This window comes from Drosophila takahashii, chromosome 3L, assembly GCF_030179915.1.
Source record: "Drosophila takahashii strain IR98-3 E-12201 chromosome 3L, DtakHiC1v2, whole genome shotgun sequence".
Taxonomy (NCBI): Eukaryota; Metazoa; Arthropoda; class Insecta; order Diptera; family Drosophilidae; genus Drosophila; species Drosophila takahashii.
In genome coordinates this window covers 8903831-8917098 of record NC_091680.1, presented here as the reverse complement: position 1 = coordinate 8917098, position 13268 = coordinate 8903831, and the positions used below count along the sequence as shown (strand labels likewise).

Here is a 13268-nt window from a genome sequence, read left to right as displayed (position 1 = left end):
TGGTTTACCATTTTTCGACCACTTTTAACAGAGCCCGTCGAGTTAACAGCGCTCTGTGCACATGCGCATATTCACAGTTTTTTGGATTTTCAATTAATGTCTTTCCTTTTCATTTCCATTCCAGCTAATGCGGCAACGCACTTGCTGCTGGCTGCAAATAGCAATCATTTGTTAGGCAAACATTTCTACTTTTCGGCTGCTTTCGTTTGGCCTTTTGCCAACATTTTGCATAACCTGGGTCAAGACGGAAATGCAGGAGGAGGCCGGCCATTAATAATCTTTGGCTCTCGGCTTTCGGGCCTTGGCTGCCCGCTGCTGGTGACTTCTTCAATGCGTTTCGACGGAGCCAGAGCCTTTTGTTTCTGCCGGTCGGCCAGTTGGCCGACGTGCCCGGGCCACAAGCCAAAGTCAGATAGCAAAAGCCCTCTACCACTCACCTTAAAAATCACACAAACTGACCATTGATGCTATTTAAAAAAATTAAATCAACATTATTTTGTTAATTTAGAATTCTAATTGGCAACACATTTAATTATTTACCTACAGTACAATCTATTCAATAATTAATTTGTGCGATTTAAAATAAGATTTTTAAAATAACAATTTTAATAGGTATTAAAAAATTAAGTTGGTAATAAAATTCTGTTGTTATGGTTGTTGTTATATTAAGTCGGTGACCCAATCTTATTCACCTCTGCCTTTTATCCGACATGCACTCCCTGCTGCAGCGTGCTGGTGTTCAGTAGCCTCCGCATAATCCAAATTAAATTGTCAAGAGAAATGACAATTCAATACACACAATCTTGTTAAGCAAATATGAAAGAAAATACCAAAACAAAAAGCACTCTGTCATCCGTGCTCTCCAACAAAAGCGGAGACAGCAGGAAAGAGTGAGAGTGAGACGAAAATCACAACCCAAGACGGAGGTTCCAAAAAGTGTCAAATTAAACTGTCAGAGCGACTTTTAACCCATTTTCGTGGGCCATTACATAAGCTACTTATCAGTTGATAACTGGGCTCTCGGGGTGTTGGAACTACTAATAGGGAAATGGAAATGGAAATGCGAGTGCGAGTGCGTAGGCGGTGCGACTGTGGAGCGGCCAGGCGCATAAATCAGCCCGGACATTCAGCCACTCGAGTTCATTCGCTCATGCGTCAGCCAAACAAAAGACTTAGGCAACGAACTCCAGCCGCTGTTGCAACAGAATACATTCCTACGAGCGTGTGAGTGTGTCAACAGCTGGGACCGCCGCTGCATATTCTTAGCCATGTGTGTCTAGCGTCTAGCCCTACCCAATGCCCCCTAAATCCCCCCACCCCCGCGCTGAATTCCCATGTGAACTGCGCTAATTCGTGACTACTTTGTTGGGCGACTGCTGAGGACCCCGGCACACACATTGCCAGATGCACAGAGAGAAATGCCTAGACTTTGAATAAATTACTAAGGATGCTAGAGGGGATTTTCCCAGAAATATTATTAAATTACTATAAATATAAATAAATAGTATAAATGTTATAAATAATAAATATTGTATTATAGACGTCAGAAGTTTTTTTCTCGCTCTGCTTACAAAAACAAGAAGGAACACTGAATGCCCTATTCACACGCCCGTCACCCCCAAAACCCAAAACTGGGGGAAAACATCTGTGATAGATTTGAATGACCCACTCCCAAGGCTCGAGCTACCGCCTCGAGGACTGGCGCTTGTGAGTCAGAGATCGACTCGCTATATGTCCCATTTCGATGGCAATTCCCTGCCCACGCCGCAGGCGCAAACACTTTACTTTTGTTTTCAAAACGGTCGCAGTTGCAGTTGCAGTACCCAGTACCGAGTACCCAGTTTAAGTTGCAATCCCAAAATGAACTACCCAACGATCTCATTCTCCGCTGGCAGTGGGATTCGGCTCTTTCTGTTTCGATACTCGGGGTTTTTCTTCTTCAGAGTTCGACAACGTTGCAGTTGTCGCTTTCGTAGTCACACAAAGATAGAAATCGCATGACACGATCTTGTAGCCCGAAACAGGCGCCAGTAACCCAGTTTTCAGGTTTCAGACCAACAGAAACAGCAAAAGCAACAACGGCAACTACGATGACTCCCTTTGGCCACAGCCAAATGAAAATGAAAATGAAACGTTTTGGGCATAAATAAATAATGACAACAGAGCAGCCACCAAAAAGGCAACAACAAATGATCAGATCCCTGCATTTGCATTTGCTTGCGTACCTCTGGTAAAAAGGTATAGTGCATTTTGTAGGGGTTTTGGAATAAAACAATCGGATGAGCGTCATCCAAAATAATATAAAATCTTTAAGATATGTTAAATTACCTAAATAAAAAGGATTAACAATTCAAAAGTTGCATTGTATATAATTCAGAATTCCAATATCTTAAGAAAGGCTTGTTAAATGTTTTTAAAATATTTATTTATAACTATAAAATGTATTACACAATTCAATGAAATTATAATTTCAATGATAATACAGATAGAACATTTGTTTTATTGAAATCTTGCTCAATAAACGCAAATAATAACCTTTTTAATACTTTCAAATGCGAAATGTTTTTTTTATCCCTGGAATTTCTAAAAAGTTTTTTCAAAGATATAAATCTTTCAATCCACTCGCATGAACTATATCAGATCCCCTTATTGGACTTTCTTTCCGTCTGTGAGGGTAAATTGGCTTCTGTTTACTAGACGTTCGATTTCTTGCTTGCTTTTTTGTTATTGTTTGTTTGCTGCCCGTTATTTGTTTTGGTTTTTGTAGCTGCGGCATTTTGGTTTGTTTGTTTTAAGTTGTTTGGGCTCAGCCTAACAAGCAGTCAACGTCGACGTCTGCCCATTGTCTTTGTGCCTCACCGTTTTCATGTGGCATTTTTCTAGATTCGCCAACCGAGCCCACCCCCTGAAGACATGCGCTGACCTTTGACATCGCCCCCTTGGATGAATCGAAAAGCTCTCGAAATCATTGGACAGGGATAAAAAAGGATTATTTTATAGTCAGATTCCTTTTTAATATTTACGAAACATAAACCCTTAATTGCCAATCATATTTTACAAGCGAATGATTAATAAGATCTTTTTTTCAAGTAAAAAAAAAATATAATAATATTAGAAATATGGCAAAATTTTATCAAACTGATTAATGTGTAGTAGTCAAACGTTAAAAAATGTGGTGATGACGAAAACAGTGCATTGAACCTGGACTTCGAGGCAGACCCATAAATTGATCGATGCCAATGCATGGACGTCGAGTTTTCGCTCAACTTCAATTCTAAACAGTCGACGGCAATTTCACTTTCATTGGCAGTCCGTCACCCACGACATCGGCGATCGGCGCGTCTGGGAAAGCGATTCACCCTACGCATCGGCCGGGATCCGCGGATCCCCAGACTTTTCGCAACGGTAGCCAATAGACGGGGCGACAGACCAACGAGCATGCCAAAAATTGCATTTTCTACAACAAATCAAGGTGACTGGACATCAAGATAAAAACATAACAAACGATTTGACTAAGCCAAATGGTAATAGGCCCCGGCAACACAACATCGCCGACATCATCAGCAGGAGCAGCGATCGTGGCCACGAGCTCTGGAGCTGGAGCTTAAGCTGGAGCTGGATTTTAGCCACTGGAGCGATCATCGAGCTGCTCCGCCGTTATTGTTATTGCCATGGCCAAAAGCCTGGCATCGGCTGGCTGGAGCTCCTGGCTCCAAATTTGGTGCGAAACTGCGTTGTCGCGGGCGCTTTTTCCCCCTTCGTGGGATCGGGCACAGTGGGGCAAGGTTCTCGGGTTTCTTCAGGATACTAATATTTTAAAAAAATTATTGAACATATAAATCTGTACTAACGATCTGCTAAAATGTTTACCGATCTTAAGAAAATATTACCTCTTTTCAAAATATTAAAATAAAATTACAATATTGATAAGATTTCTTAAGACTATATTCATTACATACTTTGCAAATTTATTAAATTTCAAGTTTATAGATTGAAAAATGATTGAAAAATGTATCCTTTACCATCTGACCTTCAAATAAACCTCTTTTGAACCACTGTGCTGTCGTTGTCGTGCCTGTCGTCGTCGTCATATTGAAATTGAAAATAAGAATCGTATTTGGTAATTGCAATGAAAGCGAAAGGAGTGAAAACTTTTCTGCTGTTGTAGGTATGTTATTTTGGCCACTAAGATAGATCACCAAGGATAGCGGCCGAGCAGCGGTCACTTTCTATCTATCGAGCGGTTCAATGACACGGCCCCAACGCCCCCGCCTTCTGTCTACTGAGTATTTTGCTTTTTTTCCATTCGGATTGTGTTCACCATAGGTTATAGGTGGATATATATTTGTGAAGTGGACTCGAGCTGATGGCAACACTTATCGATGGCTAAGCCGAGTGCCTAAGCCGCTAAACGGCAATAACCACATCAAAATGCCAATGAAAACCTTTTGACATTTTTATCACGCACAGCACTGGCACGAAGATCGGAGCTGGAAGCCCCGGCCAAATGCTAATTGACCTTGACATGCGGAAGATTTGAATGCGACGATATAGCCCCCCATCCCCGATGCATCTGATGCACTTCACAACTCGAGTGGCCGCTGCACTTGGCTTGGAAGTCTGGGTTTTGGTTTTGGTCTACCACAGGTAAGAAGTAAGAGGCATGCGGTACGAGGTCCGAGTTAAGTGGTAAATGGTAAGTGTTGCGGTTGCAACATCATCAGCGCCGACAACGAAATGTGAATGCATATCCATATGCACAGTGTTAATTGCAATCGCCACTGCAGTGTGACCAAGGTGCCGGCAGTTCAACGAGTTAAGTGTAATTTATAAATAAATTACTCAAATTATGGGTAAAATTACGTTTCGAGCTATTAGCTAATAAAATGTGTTAGTTGTGTAGGGTGTTGCCCTTAAAATGCCTTCCCTTCATTCGTCAGAATCCAATTTATGTAACATTGTAAACTAATTGAATGTTTTAATCTTTAGCCTGTAACCAAAAATCAAGCGTAACTTAATTTGTTACGCTTATGTTTTATTGACTGACCTAAAAAATCAAATTATCTTTAAAGACTTAAACATAATTACTGACCAGGCTGATATGCTTATGCCACATGATAACTTTCTATTATCAGGGATTTTACAATTTCATGTTTCATTAAGCATACAAAAATGTAGCATTAAGAAATATAATCAAAAAATAACAATTTTTTAAGAATATATCTTGTTTGAAAGGATACTTTATCGATAAGATGGAATAAAATAGCCTTCTGAAACTTACATTTTGAAATATTACATTAAAAAATTTGAAAACGTCACATGATAAAACTTTGGTAAATAATCTTTACTAATTATTTATTAAATAGAAATCAAAATTAATAAATATTTATTTTTGTCTTTCATTATATCGAAACTCATCTTAAAACAACTCACCTTTCGGTCACACTTTAATAACATTTAACGAAATGATGTGCAGTGGGCCGCACCTGATTAAATGTCTGATGAATAAACAACGAAAGTGCAACAAGTTGGGGCCATAAAAGTGACACCAGTTGGGGCGGGAAAAGGGGGAGTGGCAAAGGGGGCAAGGCCAGGCGACACTTCACCTTGGGTTGTTCAAGTTGTTGTTTTTACCCGTTGGTGTTGCCGGTGCCAACGGTTATTATTTTACACGCTTTCAGCTACAACTTCATTTTGCGCGCGGCGTCTTAATGCCTTGTGCTATAAAATGAAATTTTACGCACTAAGCGCGGCATTCAACAGAAACCGGCAGAAATGTTTTTCGCGGGGGGGAAATAATAAAAGTGAAACAGAAACTGAACCAAGGTTGCCCCACAAACTGACCACCTGCCACCGATTTTCACTCTTCACCGCCGAAATGCGACATGTTTGGCACTAAAATTGATAACTCTATTGCCCATTTTCTGCTGATTTTGCTGCTGGCTCGTCAATTGCTCACCCGATGATTGATTTTGCTGATTGCCAACGAGTTTGCATCTCGCATTTGCATTTTGCAGTTTGCATTTCGCATCTCTGCATATTTACCGCGGCCAATTATAATTAATTTCCCTGGCTTGTCGCTCTCTCTCACGTGAATATCGCAGAATCCGATGCATTTTGTCAACATCAACTTCAGCGCCGGAGAAACACCGAAAACGAAAGTCCGCCGACTGACTGACTGACCGACTGTCACCGTTTCAGGTGTCCATTCATTACCTGTCATAATCAATCGGGATAGGGAAACGTCAACGTCAAGGTGCTGAAAGTTGATAATAGGTTGGCCATAAAGGCGAGGAAAGGTCGTTAAGTGTCTGCGAAAAGATGTCTCAATAACTCAAAGTTCGGAAAAAAGAGGATCATAAATAATAATGATTATGTGCAACAAAAGGGCAAAATAAACAAATTCATTAAGTCCTTAAAAATATGGATAGATTTAAACAACGTATCGAAATATTTATCAATTATTAAAGTAATTGTTATGAATTAACAATTTTTAAATGTTTTAATGATTTAATTAATTATGTATTAATTGATTCTCTGTTTACATATAAGTTATATGATATTACATGATATGATATAACAATTTACATTACTTTTTTATATTTTAAACGGTTATTGTTGTTATTATCCCGCACTTGTATGTTCATCATTTTACCAATTGACAGAACTCATGATTGTACCAGGTAAATGAAAACTATTTTATTTTAAGGATTCCCCCAAGAGAACTTTCAGTTTCTTTGGAAAGAGAGAGTAGAGCTCGACATGGAAATGGAAATGGAAATGGCGAAGACCTTGTCCGTCAGTCAGATGCGGTGAATGTGAGAGTACTGACCTGGCGCTGCCTTCAGTCGCTGCCTCACTGACTGACTTGTAAGTGATCACTGATCACAGATCTGGGGGAGGGGTTTTCACGGGGTTTCCGAGGGGATTCGCGAGCCTTAAACGGATTGCAAATGCGACTGGGGATGGCGAGGCTTCGTGCCTAAAACATTTTGCATAATTTGTTTTGCTTACTTTTTATATGTATTCCAAGGCTTGTAATTTGATTGCGTTGTTGATTTTATTATGAAAGTTGCGAGACAACAATAACAACAGCCGGATTAGCATTGCACACTTTTCACTGGGAACACAGAAACAAATTGAGATGGTATTTAAATATTGGTTTAATAAATTACAACAATTTTAAAGTTATTTAAAAGGAAGGGTAAATAGTATTTATTTATTATTATAAACTAAGTTGGATAGTTAGTTGGAATCTGCCAATATTAAGATATAAATCTTCTGTTTTCTGTGCAGACTGACTCACAGGCGCCTACATTTTTATTTGTACTTTATTTTTTATTCGCGGCGTAGCATGTTGCCAGCAATTGAATAAAAACCCTTTTCATGTCAATGCAACATTTGTTCGATATAAACTAGCGAAACAGCAACAATCGGCGGCGCTTTGGCTTTGTACTTGTCTCTTTGGATTTGGATTTGGCTGCTGCTGCTGCCGCTGCTGCAGTTGTTTCCTATTAACGATAAAAATCACATGACACGAACTGGTCGGTCGATCTGGCTTCGTTTTCTGCACTTTTTCCATGGGCCGTGCTTTGTTTTGGTTTTTGCCCGGGTCCCGCTTCGAGTTTTCGATTTGGCGCCGGCTGTTGGCGCCACTAACCCAGTTCGAACCCAGTTAAAGCCCAGTTTGAGCCCAGTTTTCGGGCCCAGCTTAAATCCGACCTGGGCTGGCCAATTATGCCACATTATTGTCCAGTTGATTGCCGCTGTTATCGCCCCGGAATGACAGGATGCGGCCAATTGGCAGGGCCACGGCCAATGCCTGCAGATTACGCAACGTCAACGTCAATTAAATCAGTTTTACTCCAAATATTTTAAGCCAATGTCAACCGAGACCGGGGGAAAGAAATATATTGACATCGTCTGCCCATCGCTCGTACACCTCTTTCCCGATCTCGATCTTCCACTGGCCACGCCTGATTGAATTTATGGCCGCACTGAGGACTGTGGACTGCGGACTGGAGACTGACCAACTGCAGTTGGAGACCCTCGAGGCGCTTTGGGTCTTTGTTTACACAAAACTTTCACAAATTAACCCAACCTGTGAACTGAAAAACTCAAAACTTAATGCCCGAAAACGCATCGACTCGATTAAAACGCTGCAAACTTAATTGGGGCCCAGTTTGTCGCACATTCTGGGTGGCCCAGCAAAGGCACAGTGGTCGCCATTAATGGAACCCACTGAACAAGGTATTATATTTATTTTTCTGTCATTCTTCAGGGTTTCTAAAATCCTTTGATCTGCGATTATTTTAAAAAGAATTCGTCTTAAGAACACATAATAGCATATTTTGTTGATTTTATTATGTTTATATATTGTAGAAATATTATATTTATTTTTAATAATTTATTTATATTTATTGTACTTTAGCGCAAAGTTTTCTTCCATTTGTCCTTCTGTTTAACAGGCAAGGCACTTCCCAAGCCATATGATATGTTCTAAATATCACAACTAAGAAAATTTCATAATCCAAGTTAACCACTGTGCATCCTTATTTATATGTGGTCTTCCTGCACCTTTTTCCTCCCAATTCCGCCTGCCCCGGTGGCATGTGCTCGGTCAAGTGCAAGTGGCAATTTAAAGAATCGGCAGTGGATGAGGATGAATCGGGTGTCCCTGCGTCCCAATGTTGGCGCCCCCATATCCGCATAATAATTTCGATGGAGTGCCGAAGAAAGTTGCCGGTTGCTCCTGCTACTCGGCATCGTTTCATGTAGTGGAGCTTGTTGGCCGGTAAGTGAAATGAAAAGTGCATAAATCTGCCGATCTGGCAGCGGAGTGCAGCGTAAAAAGCGGGGCGATAAGAATCGAAGCGAAGCTGCACTTTTTTCCTCTGTGCTTTTTATTTTTAGGTAACCACAAGACAAAAGAACTTTCGCTTTCGTTTCGCTCTTTTTTCGGCCAGGTAAAAGTGGCCAGTAGTGGTCCGTGCATTATTTAACCAAATTTGGCCATTGAATGCAACCGGTCGCGAGTAGGTGCCCGTTCATCGATATAACAATTATGTGCGTTTAATGAGCAGCGGGAGCAGATCGATCGGTTGCCGCTGACGGATGAGATTGATTGCATAAGCCGCAAGTTGCAACATTGTCACCCGCTCCCGTGGAGCGTTTACTTTCACTGCCCCCACACCAGAATCGCTTAGAAGAGTCAGCGGTTTTCGCTTGTTAGCTTTATGAGTCGGGGCAGTCGATAGTAAAAGTGATAGTCGTTTCCAATTGGAGATTATTATGGCTTAAGTATTTTACGACTTATATAACCACACACACGCACGAGACGTCAAAGCAATTAAGCTACCCAAACACACACGGCCCGCGATACAAATGCAGGCACTTTTCTAATTAATCTCGGGGGGGGGTCGGAAAAATCTCAATAAAATTTCATTTTCATTGACAGCCGCTTTTCAACTGCAGCTCCACGGAGCTCCAGCTCCGGCAATGCCGCCCGACTCGCATGATGAAGTGTGGAGACGGCAACAACAAGAGCCACCACTCGGTACACTTAATTGACAAGTGTGAAACTTTCGATTTCTATACACCCATTGACATACAAAACTAGGCAGCCAGAGGAACACCGAAAAAAAAAATATATAGATCAATCCTAAATTAGGATTCCTAAGCCTAATTTAGTTTAGGGCTCCTTTTTATTCCACGACTAACGTAACACATAAGGCATAAATGATACAATATACCATTGAAACGAATGATAGGTACCTTATAAAATTAAATGATATATCATTTACAAAATAATCATATAATATTTCTAGGAAAAGCTAACTGCGAAATATTTATCATTCTATTTAGTTTTAACATTATTATGCATTTTTATAACATTTCATTTAATTTCATTATTTCAGAAATGATTTTTAACAAGTATCCCAAAGTAAAACCATCTCATGTCTCACTTATTTCATTAAAAAAACATTTTTTTTCTGTGCAATCTAATGATGCTGCCTGCTATGATTTGTTGTGTCTAAATGTCACAATTCTTCCAAGTGATGGGCGGATCCCGGGCGGACAGGACTGGAAAGCAGGGTCGCAGGAGGTGGTATATTGGGTGCGCCTGGCCAGATCCGAATGGAGTGGAGTCTGGATCTTTGGAGTGGGTAGTGGGGAGCACTCCGAGTACTCCGAACTCGCTATCGCTATCGGCAGCTGATGGCTCCGGTGATAATTGCCGATATCTGGCGACTGGTCGGGTGCGTCTCGCGTGCTGACTTGACAAAAAGGCTGCGCAATGCCATCAAATGATTAACTAACGGCTCGGGCTCGATTCGACATGAAACGTGCGAAATGGGTGAAATTCACTTGGCGTGTTCGAGTGCCGGCCGGTGCGATTTTACACTACAAAAATTATGTTTCAATTATGCCAGAAAATGAAAGTTGCTGCAGAGGCCACTACTGTAATGGCTTAATTGCTGCCACCGAATTGCGGGTAATCCAGGCGATCATAACGAGAGATCTTTATTTCTCTTATTTTGAATTTAAAGTCTATTTCTGTAGCTTCATCAATTTAACTTCATAATATGAAAAAACTCACAAATTCTATCCTATCATTCTTTAAAACCGCTATAGATTTTAAATATAAATTCTAAAATAATCAAAACTTCATTAGACCTCAAACTTGTTAAGTTCCGCCTTTAAAAGAAGCAACGTTCCCAGAACAGTCGTCCCGTCATTTGGTATTTCAACATATTTCTTGGCAAGCCATAATTAAAAATCAATTTGGCCCAACGTTCCTATTATGCAAGAGCCGCCGCGACAGGCTCGTAATAACCAGGTTCGTTGCCTCAGTCTTTTGTTTGGCGTTTTGTCAAAGGTGCAGGCAGCAGTCAGCAGTTCCCCCATCTGCCTGTAGACATCAACGTGAGCCGCACATATCGAGCATAATATCGCGATGTGGAACGGCATGGTCTATTGGAGCCCGGGTTCATGCTATGTCAAGCATGATTTCGCTGTTTGGGGCCTGCCTCAGGAACACATTAATGAGCCCACAAACTGGCATTTGACAGATTTTTTAATTAAACCATACAAATTGCGATTCTTCACGCTTTTCGCCACACGAAACTGGCTGGCTCACTCCTCCATCTCCTCCCTCCCTTTCGCTGCACAGAAATTGGCATTCCATTCGGCGATAAGCGAGTAATCTCGGCCAGAAACGAGTGAAATGCCACCGTTATCGGCTATCTGGCAGTTGGCAGCTCCCGCGTAAATGCAATTTAAGGAGCGGGGTAAAAAGAAATTTGCATAGGCGCCGAGCTAATGAATTTCTGCTGCCTGCTTACATAATTATCGGCGGCACCATTATGGCCTAAACCTGGACCTGGGGAACTGGGGACCTGGTCCCAAGTCCAAGTGCTCCTTTCACTTTTGTGCGAGTGCGCCTGCCTAATTATTCCTGCCCGGCCGTGTCCACATCCACCATTGTGTCCCCTGTGATTTCGCACATAATTAAGCTGCGCAAAATTTACATTAAATTAATAGTTTTATTGTTTTGTCTCCGCCTGAGTCTACAGCTCGAGAGCCATGCGGAAGCGGCGCCCTACCAAAAATGGGCAGCCGAAACCTGCCGCAAAAAAAAGCAGGAGTGAAAAGGGGTAATAAGCCATTGCCACTAGCGGCAATAAACTACGACAAAGCACCGGCTAAATTATGGCGAAATTTATGCAAAACTTATGCCAGCGATAAAGTCAAGACCCGCTTCATTTTACTTTCGTGACAAATCGCTTTTTTGACACGGCCAAAAGCAGAACAAAAGTTCTCAAAATTAACCCATTTATTTTTAAGATAATTGATTGATTTTTTAAAAAAGGTAAATCAATTTAATTTGCATTCAAATATTAAAGCTTTTCTTTTATTGATAACAGAACTCCACATAAACCTGAAATATTTTATTTTATAAATAACGATGACTTCATCTAGAAAATTCTATGCAAAAAGTCGGAATCCGATTGTAAGGGGTTAAAAATTGCAAATTCTAAACTGACCCAATAAAAAGAAATGGCAAAGTCATAGACTGGTTTTAGTTAGCTCGTGAAGCCCATTAAAAAGGCCCGAATCATTTTGCAAGAGGTCGAAAGGTGGGTCGATAATGCTGAAATCGTTTAGTCAATTCGCGATCGTGGTCTTGAGCGGTAATGGGTCAGCGGTTTTTAGAACTTACCATATGTGCTGCGCTGCTACTACTTGTAGTGGGGATTGAAGGACGCAAAAAGGATCCGGCGTGGTCCGGATATTACAAGGACAATGGAACCCACTACCTGTTGTACGAAAAACGAAAGGATGTACGGCCCAATTTTGGAAATATTTCCTCAAATCCCTTTATAAACGCCCTGGAAGCAAAAGAGAATTTCAATACTAGAATCGTCAATGGCCAAAGGATCCCGTGCGAGGAAGCCCCCTTCCAGGGATCTCTGCACTACGACGACTACTTTGTTTGCGGCTGTGTAATTATCAACCGAGTTTGGGTCATGACTGCCCATCACTGCTACTTTGGACCAGCCGAGAAGTACACGGTGCGAGTGGGAACCGATGAACAGAGGCGTTATGGCCAACTGCGACATGTGAGCAAGATCCGGGCCTTGGCGGCATATGATGAAAACACCATGAGACACGATCTGGCCATGATGAAGCTCAAGTCACCGATCTTCTACAACAAATGTTGCCAGCCAGTCAAATTGCCCTCTCCTAAAACTAAAAGATTTCCCAGAAAATTTTGGTGCAGTGGTTGGGGCATTACGTCGGTTAACGCCCAGAATGCCCAGCGTTATCTGCGCCGCGTGGAGCTCGACTTCGTGAATAGGACCACGTGCCAGAAGAAGTACAAGGGTACCGGGATCAAAGTCTACAAGGACATGATCTGCGCCAGTAGAAAGAAAAAGGACAGCTGCTCCGGCGATTCTGGCGGTCCGCTGACCAGGCACGGAATCCTCTACGGAATCGTTTCCTGGGGCATTGGCTGCGCCAGCGATTATCCTGGTGTCTATTGCAGCGTGAAAAAATACATTTATTGGATCAAACATGTCATAGCAAATAATTAATATATCAATTTAAGGAACGAATTAAAAACGGAATTTATTTTTTGGTAATGTAATATAATAAATTACCTAACACCTTAAATAATTTTTAGCTTTATAATTTTGGTCAGCAAAGTTCGCCATATTATAAAGCAATTAATTATATTTAAGTGTTTGATCTAAGATTAGGCT

The 13268-nt window shown here is 41.3% G+C and overlaps 1 protein-coding gene across 1 annotated transcript; it reads left to right on the top strand.

Moving 5' to 3' along the window:
- Positions 1–12169: 12169 nt before the first annotated feature.
- LOC108065751 (trypsin 5G1) lies at positions 12170–13105 on the top strand. The gene has a single exon (XM_017153887.3). It carries the CDS (start codon positions 12198–12200, stop codon positions 13098–13100), a length of 903 nt encoding a protein of 300 aa, XP_017009376.2. The 5' UTR covers positions 12170–12197; the 3' UTR covers positions 13101–13105.
- The last annotated feature ends 163 nt before the right edge of the window (positions 13106–13268 follow it).

Excerpts from the sequence above, each read along its gene's own strand:
- LOC108065751 (XM_017153887.3), top strand. The coding sequence starts at position 12,198 with ATGGGTCAGCGGTTTTTAGAACTTACCATATGTGCTGCGCTGCTACTA.